This window comes from Nanorana parkeri, unplaced genomic scaffold, assembly GCF_000935625.1.
Source record: "Nanorana parkeri isolate BGI_ZX_2015 unplaced genomic scaffold, ASM93562v1 scaffold2060, whole genome shotgun sequence".
Classification (NCBI taxonomy): Eukaryota; Metazoa; Chordata; class Amphibia; order Anura; family Dicroglossidae; genus Nanorana; species Nanorana parkeri.
In genome coordinates, this window is record NW_017308328.1 from 200,380 (window position 1) to 216,553 (window position 16,174).

At 44.5% G+C, this 16,174-nt stretch overlaps 1 protein-coding gene across 1 annotated transcript in view; it reads right to left on the reverse strand.

The window, feature by feature from the left end:
* SMG1 (SMG1, nonsense mediated mRNA decay associated PI3K related kinase) overlaps nt 1-13,858 on the reverse strand; it is a 168,755-nt gene extending 154,897 nt beyond the window's left edge. The window contains exon 1 of the mRNA XM_018572528.1: nt 13,657-13,858. Within this exon, the coding sequence (XP_018428030.1) occupies nt 13,657-13,733 (77 nt within the window). The 5' untranslated portion in view covers nt 13,734-13,858. The remainder of the gene's footprint in view (nt 1-13,656) is intronic.
* Between the last annotated feature and the right edge of the window lie 2,316 nt (nt 13,859-16,174).

Here is a 16,174-nt window from a genome sequence, read left to right on the forward strand (position 1 = left end):
ACTCTGTGGAGAAAACATGCTGCTGGGCATTTAAATATATGCGGTCTCTAGTTAGCCTGGGAGCTAAAGGGGTCATCATAAGCATCCGAAAGTCAAGGAGGCCCAATATCCAGGGACCCATCCAGTTGTGCAAACAGCCCTACCCTTCTCCTCTGACTTGTAGAAGTGGGGGTGTACATTCATGCTGAAGGCTTTCTGAGCAAGCGATATTCTCAGATCCTCTGAATCAATGCACTGCTAAGGCAGAAGAGGTAGATGGACGGGGTTCCTCTGACCTTTCCTCACATCTCTTGCACTCTGGTGGGAGCATGATGTGGCCGCCCGAGGTGCTGCTAATTACAGTGTTAAGAGGCAGTTCAAAGACGCATATGAATCAGCTATTCCTTGGACATCTCATCAGTGTCCACTGCACATTGCCAAAGTACCCTAGGCATTTGTTCAGACACAAGTCCTATGCAGAACACAAGTTCAGAGGCTGGTAATAAACAGTCACAGCTAAAGAACAAGGTTCCAGACATCTGCTCCAACCATTCCTACCCAGGGACCTACCCAAGGAGTTCTGAAGTCACAGGATAGTATATACTCAAGAGTATTTGTTGGAACGTAAAAAAAAAATTGACATCTATGATACATCTTTGATGGAAGGTTCCTTGATATCTAGAAGGGAATCAGCAGGTGTTTGATATGCAAATGAAGACCATCAAAGGGTTCTTGGGGCTGGACACTGATCAAAGGAGATCTGCTGGACTGTCATGTCCTGGGGCAAGCCTGACCCCTGCTGGTATTTACTGCCCACATCTGTGTCAGCAAGGAAGCATATATGCTGGAATGGGGGCAGGGGCATATGATGGAACCTTCTTCCTGTGTGACACTAACCTAGCTCACCAGCAAGACCTTTGGACAAGACAAGTCTTTCTGAACTCTGCAATCAAGACTGATTCGCTGAGACCTGCTGGAGAGGCGTGTTCCGAGAACAGAGAAAAACCCATGGCATGTGTGACTGAGTGTGAGAGAATGGTGTAGCTAGCTGTAGGATCCTTAACCTCAATTCCTATCCCCAATGCCCTTAATTGTAATTAGAATGTATGTATATCCCCATTTGTAAATAAACCCAACACTTATTTAAGATTCAGTTCATCAGTAATTTAAGGCACCACCAAATCAGAGCACATTCTACAGTATTGTAATAGGAATACATACTATATAGTTTTTGATAATGCAAATCAAAAGTTCATTTGAAAAAAAAAAAAAAATCCCATTTTAGTAACGAGTGCTGCCTTCTGTCTGCCCATCTCAACAACTTCCTGGATTCCCAATGTGCTTTGCATCTCTTTCCCCGCTGTTTGATCCGATGTAATCTCGATTTTTTTTTTTAATGCATTATGGCCTACATAGCCAGTCAACTCAACTGGGATCTAAGGAGGTAATAAAACTTCCTATCAGGTAAGTCCCCAAAGGCAAGCATATCTTCAACCCTTGTAGTGGCATCTCTACAACTGCATACAACTTGTATTTTACGTTAAACAATATATGAAAAAATAAATACCATTTGTATTCTAATGGTATTGTGCAATAAATATTTTAGGCTTTTGTGTTTCTTTTTCTTGTGCAATGAAAGTGGAAATCCCCATTTAACTTGAGACATATGACAGAAAGATGTACTTTCCAAACCTAAATCACAACTGTCACTTAAAATATATTCGTTCTTTCAAACTGACAAATGAAGAAGATACGCTGGTGTCTGTCATGTCACCTTGACTGCATTCCAATACAGGGGTGGGCAACCTGCAGCCCTCTAGCTGTTGTGGAACTACAAGACCCATGAGGCATTGCCAGATTCTAACAGCCACAAGCATGACTCCCAGAGACAGATGCATGATGGGATTTGTAGTTTTACCACAGTTGGGGGGCTGGAGTTTGCCCAACCCTGGGCAAGCTAAGTTAGTGTCAAGTTCACTATTAACAAAGACATATGTTATATGTGTATCACTTGACTGTAGATCCTCAAATCATCTCTGAATCCGTGCCTACACTGTCCTCCAATCTGGAGGGTGGCCAATTTTGTTCTCCATGCTCATTACCATGGATGGATACAATCTCCATACAAATAAGTAAAAGAAACGTGAGATTGTAGTCCATCACAGGAGTGAGCTTGGAGTGGTGGCTACTTTGCAACACCCACAGGGACCATGGGGAACAAAAGTAGCCACCCTCCAGAAGGAAGGACAGTGTCAGCTCCCATTAAGAGATACACAAATAGTTAAATTTTTGTTAATACGCAAGGTATTACGTATTTTTAAGATTTAGTTTAGGGTCACTTTAATATAAGACTGCCGAGAACATTTCACTGTTCAACTATGCCTTTTCGTCAGAAGTATGTGCGTGTAATTTCTGGGAAGATATAGCCAGGCCACTAGCTTTTTCAAAATGACAACAGACATGATATTTCTCTTATCGGGTATATTTAAAGCCAGGGACACCCCCAATTTTTCGCCTGGAGATCAACTTCAAATGACGAGCTCAATGAGATCTACCAACGAAAAAACACCTGCATTCTGGGGCGGGAGGGGGAGTGGCGGTGCATTGAAGCCAATGGCACAGTAGCCACGCCCCCCACTCACAGTGCGATCGCCCGCACTCAGAACACAAGCACATTAGTGCCTGCGTTCAGGTCCAGTGCAATCTGCAAAAATGCTGCAAGCACTCCAGTGCGTTCTAGAGGCCGAACACTTTGTGGTGTGAACCGGCCCTCTACTCTCTCTCTCCTCTGTTTCTATCTGCTGTCTCTCCCGTCTGTCTTTTCTTACCTCCACTTCAACAGCTTCCCATGTCTCCTCTCGTGCGCCGGCATCCTTTCCTCCCGCTGTGCTCGTGTGGCCGACGTTGCACACGGGGAGAGGTGTCCCGCCCCTTTTCCGTCTGCGGCGTCTGACACATTCAGCCGGCAGTAGCCAGCTCCTTTTGCACATGTGGCAAGAAAAAAAAAGTGCCAAAGGCACTTAAACAGTTCGGTCCTGTCTGGCAGAGCTGCAGGCCCAACTTTTTCTCTGATGTAATTAAAGCGGACCTTCACCCATATCTTTAAATAACAAATGCCTTTAGAAAGGTTTAATAAATGACAATACACACAATGATAATTGCAGGCTTTGTATTCTTTGCATACCTTATTTCTGTTTTCTTCCCCAGTCTTCTGACAGTGGCCATGTTTACTAAGGGCAGATTACAAGCTCTCCTATTACTTCCTGGATTTCTGGCTCATGTGACCAGGACATGTGACTTCGGATGTGCCGGTTAGGGCTGAAACAACTAATCAATAAAATTATAAAATCGATAATGAGAATTGTTGTCAGACTGCGGTGACTCTGCATTCCCCTGCTGCCCCCCCTCGTACATCCTCTGCCGGTGTTCTATCAATCCCTCAGATTCGAGTCCGAGGGATTGATAGAACACCGGCGTCAAATCTACCATCAGCGGCTGGAAACAATAGCCAGCTTGCAATTGGATATTTTAAATTACAATAGCCAATAACAGGCTGGCTATTGCACGCACCCACCCACTGCCTGCTGTCAATCACCAGGGGACGACCTGAAGGAGAACTTTCTGTCAGCAGGTAGTGGACGGGTGCAAAAGCCAGCCTGCTATTGTGATTTAAAATAGCCAATAGGAGGCTGGCTATTGCTCCCAGCCACTGTATGCTATATTTACATTCAGCTGCCTCAGCAAGCAGCTGTCAATCCCTAGTGAAGTAGAAAGGCGACACTAGGGGTCTAATAGACACAATGTCACCTTAAAGAGAACCTGTTGTCTCAAAATGTGCTATCTTATAAGGGGCTTGTTAGCCCCCCATGTGATCGCAATAAAGTAAAAAGAAAAATACAATTAAAAATACCCCAAATGTTTAATGTCCCCCCGACCCCGCAAAGGCATGCATACTAAACGGAAACACAAGCCGGGTGCACATACGCATGAAAACGACAATTGCGCTACACATGTTCTTAGGTATTGCCGCATGTGCCAGAGAGCAATAATTTTCCGTACAATATTTTTTTGGCCAACTCTAAATTGTTGCCCGGGCTTTTATTTATTTTAAATAAAAGTTCGGCTATTATATTGGGGAGTTTTACAATATATTTTAAAGCCTTGAAACTAAATTTAAATGTCTAATATAATACATCCAATTTTTTTAAATAAATAAAAAAGTAATTTTTGGTTTCGGCCTGACAAATTCTGCTGCAGGATGTGTGTTGTGGTGCCATTCATTTCAATACCAGCCCATATGTGCCTCCCGCCTGCAGTGTGATCGCCTGCACAGTACTGCAATGCTGTGCGTTCCAGTGCAGTGCAACTGCAAAAAATGTGCATCCGTTTTATTCTGAAGAAAATTTTGCTTGTAACGCTCCATTTCATTTCGAATAAAAGATTGTATTTTTTTTCTTTAACCGATTAATCTAAAAAAAATAAAAAAAAATAAAAAAATGTAAAAACAAAAGATCGGCCAAGTAGTCGATTATAAAAATAATGGTTAGTTGGAGCCCTAGTCCCGATACCAGTTTTCGAAGACCAAGTACTTTCCCTAAGGTACTTGCCAATACTTTTTCATAAAGGCACATTGACATTTTTTCTAAAACAATACAGACTAATGATTTTAGGGCAATTTCTCACCAGAGCCAAATACAGATGTCACTAGAGCAGAATGTGTCACAAAAGCACAGCAGAATACATGTCACAAAAGGATACATCCCACCCGGGTGGCATGTGGATCTCTGCATGGCTGTGCTGATCCGGCATGTGCCGGCCTGAAATGTTGTGCGGAGAGTTGAACGGGCACTGGCTCCGGGGCCATACTGTGCTGTGTGGGGCTGTCCATGGCTGTGCCAGGAAGGAGGAGATATAGAGCTGGACAGGCACAACCAAGGACAGCTACTGCCAAGGTCCCCACAAGCGGGGGAACAGGGACTGCCGCTGTGGTTCAAAAATGTAAAGAGCCTGTATCCATCTTAAGAATCAGGGCATTTTCACGAGTTCAAGTACTCATGAAAATGCCCAGTATCGGGGCATCCCTACATGTGACCATGCACATCATCTCAGGGTAGGAAAATGGCTTTCCCTGAGATTACAGATGGGATTTCCCAGCAATGCTCTGCGGACGACAAGACAATCCGTTGTGAATTGCTTTGGCAAACTGAAAGGGCAAAATGACTTCAAAAAGCAGGAAGTGAAGGCTCTGCAAGTGTATTTCAAAATCACAGCATTTTACACCCGACATGTCCATGTTATTATTAATAAACATCATACATAGGATGCATTGGTAGAATTTGATTTGAGTGTAAAGGTCTTTACGTTACACTTACATGTCTTGTCCCCTCCCCAGCCTGTGGCTGAACAGTGAAAGGAAAAGCAGAACACTAATCAGCTCTCCCTTGTCACTTTACTTGCTCCTTCTACTAAGCATGTTCCTCATTAGCAGATAAGCACTGCAGCGCAGCTCATTGGCTCCTTGTACAGCATCTCCCTCACACAATCTGAGCTTTGATGAGCAGTGGATTGCAAGAGGCTGATTCCAAGTAAAATGCAGGTGCTAAGGGGGCCCGTTCACACCAGTTGCAGTGCGTTCTGGCCCGAACGCACTGCCTTGCGGTCTGCTCACTTTTTAGTGGGGCAGGAGGGGTCGTGGGCGAGCTGCAAGCACTATTTTAAACTCCCCGCACCGGACCGCAGGCACAATGTGCCTTGCAATCCCGTGCAGGCGATCGCATTGCGGCCAGAGGGGGTGGCTACGGTGCGATTCACTTGAATGGCCGCCACGCCCCCTCCTGCCCCAATGCGAGGCACTGCAACTTGTGTGAACGGGCTCCAACACTGCTTGTTTTTAAGAAATACATTCAATTAAATATAAAATACAGCCCTGCAATATTTTTGTCTTTGGATTTCAGTCTAAAAGGAAACCGATCACGAGAAATGTGTGCCAACACTGCTGATCTCTCCACCTGAAAATGCTAGCTACCTGTTATGCTGATCAAATAAAAATAAAAAAAACAAACCTGCTGAGTAACTAACCTGTATCAAATATACAGACCAGGAGCTCTGAATTTGCTGCATGCTTATTACCAATCAGCTTCTCAGAAAAATATGAAAGATTGAGACAAGGCCACTGGCATTTTCAGAAGATGGTTAGCAATGGCAGCCCCTCAGATTTCTAATAGTACAGGTTTCCACAAAAAGAAAAAAAGTCACTGCTCAGTAAAGCTGTCCATGCATGCATATACTGAACTGATTTATGTGCAGATGCAGTGCTTTCAAAAGCTATTCATAGCCTTGGACGTTTTCATGTTTTGTTGTTAAAAACTAAAATACAATTGGATTATTTTTTTATTTTTTATTTTTATTCTAGCTAATCCACTGACATCACAGGACCTTCCTCTTTGACCCCCCTGCAGATTTTTTAAGTTTGCCCACTTACAAAGAAATTAAAGATCTATAATTTTTTATCATAGGTGTATTTTAAATGATGGAGACAGAATATAAACCAAAAATCCAGACAAAACACTTGATACACATGATATAAATTAAGTTGCAGTTCAGTGAGTAAAATAAGTATTTGATCCCCTACCAACCCACAATAATTCTGGCTCCCACAGGCTGGCTATGTGGTACACAGATTCGTTTTGTCAATTTAAGAAGGTGCTCCTAACAACAATTCCTAATGTATATAAAAGACACCTGTCCACAGAATCGTTCTTCCATTCACACCTCACCACCATGGGCAAGACCAAAGAGATGTCAAAGGACGTTAGGGACAAGATTGTAGACCTGCACAAGGCTGGAATGGGCTACAAGACTAATCAGCAAGAAGCTTGGTGAGAAGCAATACAACTGTTGGAGCGATTATTCGCAAATGGAAGGAATACAAAATAACCATCAATCGCCCTCAGTCTGGAGCTCCATGCAAGATTTCGCCTCATGGGGTAAGGATGATCATGAGAAGAGTGAGGGATAAGCCCAGAACTACACGGGAGGAGCTTGTGAATGATCTCAAGGCAGTTGGGACTACAGTTACCAAACAAACCATTGGTAACACAATACACAACCATGGATTGAGATCCTGCAGCACCTGCAAGGTCCCCCTCCTCAAGAAGGCGCATGTACAGGCTCGTCTGAAGTTTGCCAATGAACATCTAAATGATTCAGAGAAGGATTGGGAGAATATGCTGCTGTCACATGAGACCAAAATTGAGCTCTTTGGCATTAACTCGACTTGCTGTGTTTGGAGGAAGAAAAATGCTGACTATGACCCTAAGAACACCATCCCTACAGTCAAGCACGGAGGTGGAAACATAAAGCTTTGGTACCATTTCTCTGCTAAAAGGTCCTTTAGCTACGGGCCGATTTTGCCGCGTTGAGGGGCCAATGAACAGGGCCATGTATTGTAAAATCTTGGAGAACCTCCTTCCCTCAGCCAGAACACTGAAGATGGGTCATGGATGGGTCTTTCAGCAGGACAATGACCCAAAACATACCACCAAGGCAACAAAGCAGTGGCTCAAGAAGAAGCACATTAAAAAGGTCATGGAGTGGCCCAGCCACTCTCCAGACCTTAATCCTATAGAAAAGTTATGGAGGGAGCTAAAACTTCGAGTTGCCAAGCGACAGCCAAGAAGCCTTAAGGATTTAGAGAAGATCTGTAAAGAAGAGTGGACACAAAATCCCTCCCGAGATGTGTGCAAACCTGGTAACCAACTACAAGAAACGTCTTATCTCTGTGCTTGCCAGCAAGGGTTTCTCCACCAAGTACCAAATCATGTTTTGCTTGGGGATCAAATACTTGTTATAAATTGAGTTGCAGTTCAGTGAGGAAAATTTGTATTGTGTTTTTTCTGGATTTTTGGTTGATATTCTGTCTCTTATTTAAAATACACCTACTATAAAAATTATAGACCTTTCATTTCTTTGCAAGTGGGCAAAACTTACAAAATCCGCAGGGGATCAAATACATTTTTTTTCCACACTGTAGGGACCACCTCAGCAGCAAGAATCTTGATTGAAGAGAAAAACGTAGCTAGAAAAAAAGGACCAGACTTTTTTCAGCAGAGCAGGGAAAGGACATGTATCCTCATAGGATATTAGCTAAAAACTGAAGCAGGTAAGAGTAATCACTTGTTGCCGGTGCCCAATCCTCCTGCAGGCAGTAGTTTAATCCAAGAGTCTCTGAATTTTGTGTCACTCAAATCGACGAGAATATATATTTTTTCTCACCACAAGAATAAAAAAAGACATCTGCCTTTCCTCAAGACTGAATCAAGTCTTATACCTACACTGTAAAGTTTTACTGCCTACTCTCCGTCGAAAAGGGAATTACCAAGTTATGAAGGGTTTTCCCATTTATATAGATTGTTACATTAGAACATTTAATCCTGACGTTAAAAGTTCATGTTACACACCCCCACATGGCGAGACTGACAATGTTTGAAATTGTCTGGGAACTAGCCTTCATTAGGCTGTCCATAGACACCTTTACACCTCATGTCTAAGTGCATTAATTGCTCAGTATCTCATCTAACCACCAGGCAAGGTAAGAAAAGCCTTATTGTGATATATGGCTGATTTATAATGTCAAGTTCAACAGTACATTGTTCTTTGCATTGCAGGAAGTGTCTTATTAGCATGGTTGAAATAATGAATATGGACAAATAATCACCATACATACAAAAACAATACTAACAGATTTAAAATTATAAGATGTGTCCTTGTGCCATTCACCCTTTTGCACTTGCCAGCAAGTCCTGACTGTCAAAATGACAGCCAGAAGTTGCTGAGTAAATACAGCAGCTGTGATAGCAAGTGTGCTGTAGACATTTGTCAGAATTCCTTATTTCTATGCTTGTTCCAGGTCAGACTCAGAAAACACTGAATCCAAGGCATCATTATGACAGCTAAGAAACTAGCACCCTCAAAAGGAGACAGCAGCAATGGCAGCCCCCAAACTTTTCTCATGACAGATTTAGCCCTCGTTCACACCTGAACGTTTTTTAGCACGTTCTACGCTCGACGAACGCTCTACAAAACGCTCAAACATCTAATACCCATTGTATTCAATGGGTCTGGTTCAAACCTTGGCGTATTTCAGCCCGTCCCTAACGCGCTACAAAACGGCCCACGCCTGAAAAAGGTACATGTACTACTTTGGGCCGTTTTTGTTGCGCGTTTCCATTGGGATACAGCCAAGTAGCCCTCGGAAACGCGCGTTTGTCGCGCGACAGACGTGCATATGCAATACGCCTAGGTGTGAACCAGGACTTACTTTTATTTCCCTTTAGGTGCCAATTAAAAAAAAAAGACAACAACATACAAAACAAAAACACACTGAACATGAGCAATGATTGACAACAATAAAGGCCCTCAATATACACATGCTGACATGCTTGAGCCTTGGTCAATCATGCTATTATTTTTGACCTTTGCGAAGACATGAAAAGTAATATTTGGTTAAAAGACTTCTATAAATGTGTACACAGATGTAAAGAAGCAGTCAAACCACCAGGCAAGGTAAGAAAAGCCTTATTGTGATATATGGCTGATTTATAATGTCAAGTTCAACAGTACATTGTTCTTTGCATTGCAGGAAGTGTCTTATTAGCATGGTTGAAATAATGAATATGGACAAATAATCACCATACATACAAAAACAATACTAACAGATTTAAAATTATAAGATGTGTCCTTGTGCCATTCACCCTTTTGCACTTGCCAGCAAGTCCTGACTGTCAAAATGACAGCCAGAAGTTGCTGAGTAAATACAGCAGCTGTGATAGCAAGTGTGCTGTAGACATTTGTCAGAATTCCTTATTTCTATGCTTGTTCCAGGTCAGACTCAGAAAACACTGAATCCAAGGCATCATTATGACAGCTAAGAAACTAGCACCCTCAAAAGGAGACAGCAGCAATGGCAGCCCCCAAACTTTTCTCATGACAGATTTAGCCCTCGTTCACACCTGAACGTTTTTTAGCACGTTCTACGCTCGACGAACGCTCTACAAAACGCTCAAACATCTAATACCCATTGTATTCAATGGGTCTGGTTCAAACCTTGGCGTATTTCAGCCCGTCCCTAACGCGCTACAAAACGGCCCACGCCTGAAAAAGGTACATGTACTACTTTGGGCCGTTTTTGTTGCGCGTTTCCATTGGGATACAGCCAAGTAGCCCTCGGAAACGCGCGTTTGTCGCGCGACAGACGTGCATATGCAATACGCCTAGGTGTGAACCAGGACTTACTTTTATTTCCCTTTAGGTGCCAATTAAAAAAAAAAGACAACAACATACAAAACAAAAACACACTGAACATGAGCAATGATTGACAACAATAAAGGCCCTCAATATACACATGCTGACATGCTTGAGCCTTGGTCAATCATGCTATTATTTTTGACCTTTGCGAAGACATGAAAAGTAATATTTGGTTAAAAGACTTCTATAAATGTGTACACAGATGTAAAGAAGCAGTCGTTTTGTTGATAATTAGAACATAATCCAAAGATTAAAAACCATATTCAATAACACAGTAACATGATAACTAGAACATGGACAATATTAGAACTAGAAGGATGCCCTTGATGGCAGAGATAAGTAAATGGATCTTTTTAATTTGTGCAAACTAAATACTCAAAAGAACTCTCACCAGAAGTTAAAAAGGCTTGTTAATGCCCCAATGACACCCAGTGCACATAGCTCTTATCCCTAATAAGATCTCAGCAGCGGACTGGAAATAAAATACTTTTATTTCTCAGTACTGGCTGTAGCTCCACCCCAGCCTGAAGCCCAAATTATGGGCTTTCCTAAAGGGGAGGTACATCCAGCACTAAAACCCACAACCTCCCACAGCCACCAACTAGTTCAGAGATTACTACAGTAGCAACGCTTGGTTTGTGGTGTTGCCAAAAACAGTAGCGACAGAGAAGCATCGGCATTTATAAAAACAAGCCAGCTACTACATTTGTCCCAGAGAAACTATTGTACTATTTGAGACGGAAGGGACGCTACTAGCATTATTCGGGAAGACGGAAGGGACGCTACTACCATTATTCGAGGAGACGGAAGGGACGCTACTACCATTATTCGGGGAGGCGGAAGGGACGCTACTACCATTATTCGAGGAGACGGAAGGGACGCTACTACCATTATTCGAGGAGACGGAAGGGACGCTACTACCATTATTCGAGGAGACGGAAGGGACGCTACTACCATTATTCGAGGAGACGGAAGGGACGCTACTACCATTATTCGAGGAGACGGAAGGGACGCTACTACCATTATTCGAGGAGACGGAAGGGACGCTACTACCATTATTCGAGGAGACGGAAGGGACGCTACTACCATTATTCGAGGAGACGGAAGGGACGCTACTACCATTATTCGAGGAGACGGAAGGGACGCTACTACCATTATTCGAGGAGACGGAAGGGACGCTACTACCATTATTCGAGGAGACGGAAGGGACGCTACTACCATTATTCGAGGAGACGGAAGGGACGCTACTACCATTATTCGAGGAGACGGAAGGGACGCTACTACCATTATTCGAGGAGACGGAAGGGACGCTACTACCATTATTCGAGGAGACGGAAGGGACGCTACTACCATTATTCGAGGAGACGGAAGGGACGCTACTACCATTATTCGAGGAGACGGAAGGGACGCTACTACCATTATTCGAGGAGACGGAAGGGACGCTACTACCATTATTCGAGGAGACGGAAGGGACGCTACTACCATTATTCGAGGAGACGGAAGGGACGCTACTACCATTATTCGAGGAGACGGAAGGGACGCTACTACCATTATTCGAGGAGACGGAAGGGACGCTACTACCATTATTCGAGGAGACGGAAGGGACGCTACTACCATTATTCGAGGAGACGGAAGGGACGCTACTACCATTATTCGAGGAGACGGAAGGGACGCTACTACCATTATTCGAGGAGACGGAAGGGACGCTACTACCATTATTCGAGGAGACGGAAGGGACGCTACTACCATTATTCGAGGAGACGGAAGGGACGCTACTACCATTATTCGAGGAGACGGAAGGGACGCTACTACCATTATTCGAGGAGACGGAAGGGACGCTACTACCATTATTCGAGGAGACGGAAGGGACGCTACTACCATTATTCGAGGAGACGGAAGGGACGCTACTACCATTATTCGAGGAGACGGAAGGGACGCTACTACCATTATTCGAGGAGACGGAAGGGACGCTACTACCATTATTCGAGGAGACGGAAGGGACGCTACTACCATTATTCGAGGAGACGGAAGGGACGCTACTACCATTATTCGAGGAGACGGAAGGGACGCTACTACCATTATTCGAGGAGACGGAAGGGACGCTACTACCATTATTCGAGGAGACGGAAGGGACGCTACTACCATTATTCGAGGAGACGGAAGGGACGCTACTACCATTATTCGAGGAGACGGAAGGGACGCTACTACCATTATTCGAGGAGACGGAAGGGACGCTACTACCATTATTCGAGGAGACGGAAGGGACGCTACTACCATTATTCGAGGAGACGGAAGGGACGCTACTACCATTATTCGAGGAGACGGAAGGGACGCTACTACCATTATTCGGGGAGACGGAAGGGACGCTGCTAGAACTACTCAGGGCAGCGGAAGGGACGCTGCTAGTATTACTAAGGGCAGCGGAAGGGACACTACAGGTATTCCTCGGGGCAGCGGAAAGAACACTACTAGTATTATTCGGGGCAGTGGAAAGAACACTACTAGTATTATTCGGGGCAGTGGAAAGAACACTAGTATTATTCAGGGCAGTGGAAAGAACACTACTAGTATTACTCGGGGCAGTGGAAAGAACACTACTAGTATTACTCAGGGCAGTGGAAGAGACACTTAGTACGGTTTGGAGCACTAAAGTGGTCGCTGGTATTGCTGTAGGAGGGGGGGGCTAACATTGTTCAGATGAGTGGCAGAGGACCTGAACACATGATGCGGCTCTTCCAAGCTCCAAAGGCCTGTGTCAGGCACAATGCCCCGGTATGAGTGTCATACATGAGAACTGGATCTCCATTACCCAGGCTGCCCTGTGCTTACCCCCCCACTGGCAAAGCGAGGCCTAGGCCGCCAACTGACCTGGGTTGCCAGTCATTCCAGCTCTGCTGGTACGCTTTAATGCTGCTCAACTGAAACAATGCTTCTATTACTCGGGGCAGTGGAGGGGACACCGCTGGTATTACTCGGGGCAGTAGAGGGGACACCGCTGGTATTACTCGGGGCAGTGGAAGGGACACCGCTGGTATTACTCGGGGCAGTGGAAGGGACACCGCTGGTATTACTCAGGGCAGTGGAAGGGACACCGCTGGTATTACTCGGGGCAGTGGAAGGGACTCTGCTAGTACTGCTCGGGTCACTGATATTGCTCGAAGAAGAGGAGGGAGGGCCTAGCATTGTTCAGACGAGTTATAGCTGGTGGCAGAGGATCTGAACACATGATGCGGCTCTTCCAAGCTTCAAAGGCCTCAGTGTCAGGCACAATGCCCCGGTATGAGTGTCATACATGAGATCCAGATCTCCATTGCCCAGGCTGCCCTGTGCTGACCCCCCACTGGCAAAGCGAGGCCTAGGCCGCCAACTGACCTGGGTTGCCAGTCATTCCAGCTCCGCTGGTACTGCTTGCTGCTGCTCAGCCGAGATCCCGGGACTCTGCGGCTCATTACCTTCCCCTGGCCGGCATGGCCAGCAGCGGAAAACAGGGCCACTCGGACAGAGCGGGGAGGAGGCCGAGGCGGGAGTAATGCTTTCGGTTCCTGCTTCCTGAAGAGGAGGAGGGGGCGACTCCAGACCGCTGTGAGTTGCTCGCTCCAGGGCTGTCGGCTAATCCCCGCCCCTAGTTCTCATTGGCGCCCTGTAACTGGCTAAACAACGGCACCCGCCTCTACCACGACCTCTCTCTCAGCGATTAGCTGACAGAGCGGGCCCCGCCCCTTGCTCTCCGATATGATGTCTAATATGTGCTCCGTAATTATTCGCTACTGCCCTCTGCCGGTGGAGAGTGGCCACTCAGCGATTGTACGAAAGCCACCTGGTATCTGGCGACACTTTCAGTGCCATACAATTTTTTTTATTTACACTGTAACCCTTTCGATGCCGGAGCCACGTTTATATTTTTCTGCACACAAGATAAAAATGCTAATTTTAGACCTAAAGATTACTACAAAAAAAAACCCCAAAACATTACCTATTTTCGGAGATTTTGTTCTGGTACACAATAATTGCACTCATGTTTATCAAAGCTATGTTTTCAGTAAAAAGGACACTCAAATACATTTTAGTGCATTTTATATTTTATTGCTAAAATATAAAAGATGAGGTTTCATTTATTGAATAGATACCAAATATGCAAAGCCTGAAAATTGCATGCCCTGTAAAACATGAAAAACAATGGTACCCAAATTTGTTAATAGGCAACGTTTTAAAGAGTTTTAAACAGCTCATTACTTTTGAGGTAACAGTGATGACGGCCCATATATTGCTCTCACTCCAGCATGTGTGGTGATACCTAATACAGTATGAGGGGAATATATCAAAACAGGAGCAGACCAAATCTGGAGCAACTGTGCACAGCAACCAATCAGCTTCTCTTTCATTTTCAAATCTTAACTGAACAAACTGAAGAGAGAAGCTGATTGGTTGCCATGGGCAACTTCTCCAGATTTTGTCTGCTCCAGTTTTGATAAATTCCCCTCTATGTGTGTTGCAAACGTAGTTTTCGTGCATGTGTGCACCCAGTGGGTGCATTTGCGTTCATGTGTATGTGGGTAGGGGGGCTCCTAAATTTATTTATTTATAAATGTATTTTATCAAATGTATTTTTATTTTTTTAAACTTTTTTGCTATCACAAGCGGGCCCCTATGTGCAGGGTTGTCCCTAAAGTTTTTGCTACCTGAGGCAATGTCATCCGTGGGGCAAAAGGGTAGGTGCTGGTAGAGAATGTTCACTGATGGGGGGCTGGCGGGCTTGCGGTTGTTGTGCTTATTTGTTTTCAGGGAAGGGGGGGTGGATGCAAGACAGCGTGTCAGTGCCTGTCCAGCTCATTGACGTCACTGGTTGCCAAGAGCTCAGCGATGCCAACCAGAGTGTCCAGCCAGGCTGCTGGCAACAGGTAACGTCACTGAGCTGGGCTGAAAGCTGCACAAAGCACTACAGGTTGCGCTGTGGCCCGCCCCCCTGCCACTCCCCACCACCTAGCTGCCACCCAATGAGATGCCACCTTAGGCCCTGCCTACGTGATAACATCGTGCGGGTTACAGGTTCTCTTTAAGGAGACATTAGACCCCTAATGTCATGTCTGCACTCTGTTAAAGCTGATCAAGCACTGATTAAACGTTGATGAGCATTTTGTACCATTGCTGCATTGATGTTCAGGTTTTTTATATTTCAAATATTTTATCGTTTTCATCGACACATTCTAAGACAATTACATCATATAACCAAATATTACAGTACCGATCGTACGCAACATAACATAACATTGCTCATTTAATTTTACTGGGTTTTTGTTTTCTCCCCATTTGTTACTAAGTCTAACCTTCGTACCTCGACATTAGGAAGAAGAACGGTCCCTTTCTAGTTGTTTTGCAAAAGGGATCTACCCTAAAGTGAATCCCCCATACTTTCCCCCTTTCAAGCACGGGGATTTGATCGCTAAGTGATCCCTATTATGCTTCTGTTGATATGAGACTCTTTTATACAAAATATTGCATACCGCTGGTACCGTGACTCACATAACTTACTTACATACATAAAAAACGTGAGACCTAGCACAAGAGAAGAAGAATAAAAAACAAAAACAAAAAAAAAGAAAGAAAGAAAAGGAAAAATATGTAAAGGCCGTCAGGAAGGGAAGAGGGAGGGACAAACCCATAAGCTATAATTACAACTTATAATTACAATTTATAAATTATAATTAGTCGGGGGGACCCGTTTCCAAGTAATTAGTTTCAGTGGGGCAGAGCTAGGGCCTACCCTCCTTATGTCACTCTTAAGTTGTTGTACCGCCTACATAGGCCATCCAAGGACCCCATGTTAACTCAAATTGCCCAACCTTATCCAGCAGAATACTCGCCAATTTTTCATGGATCATGATCCATGACA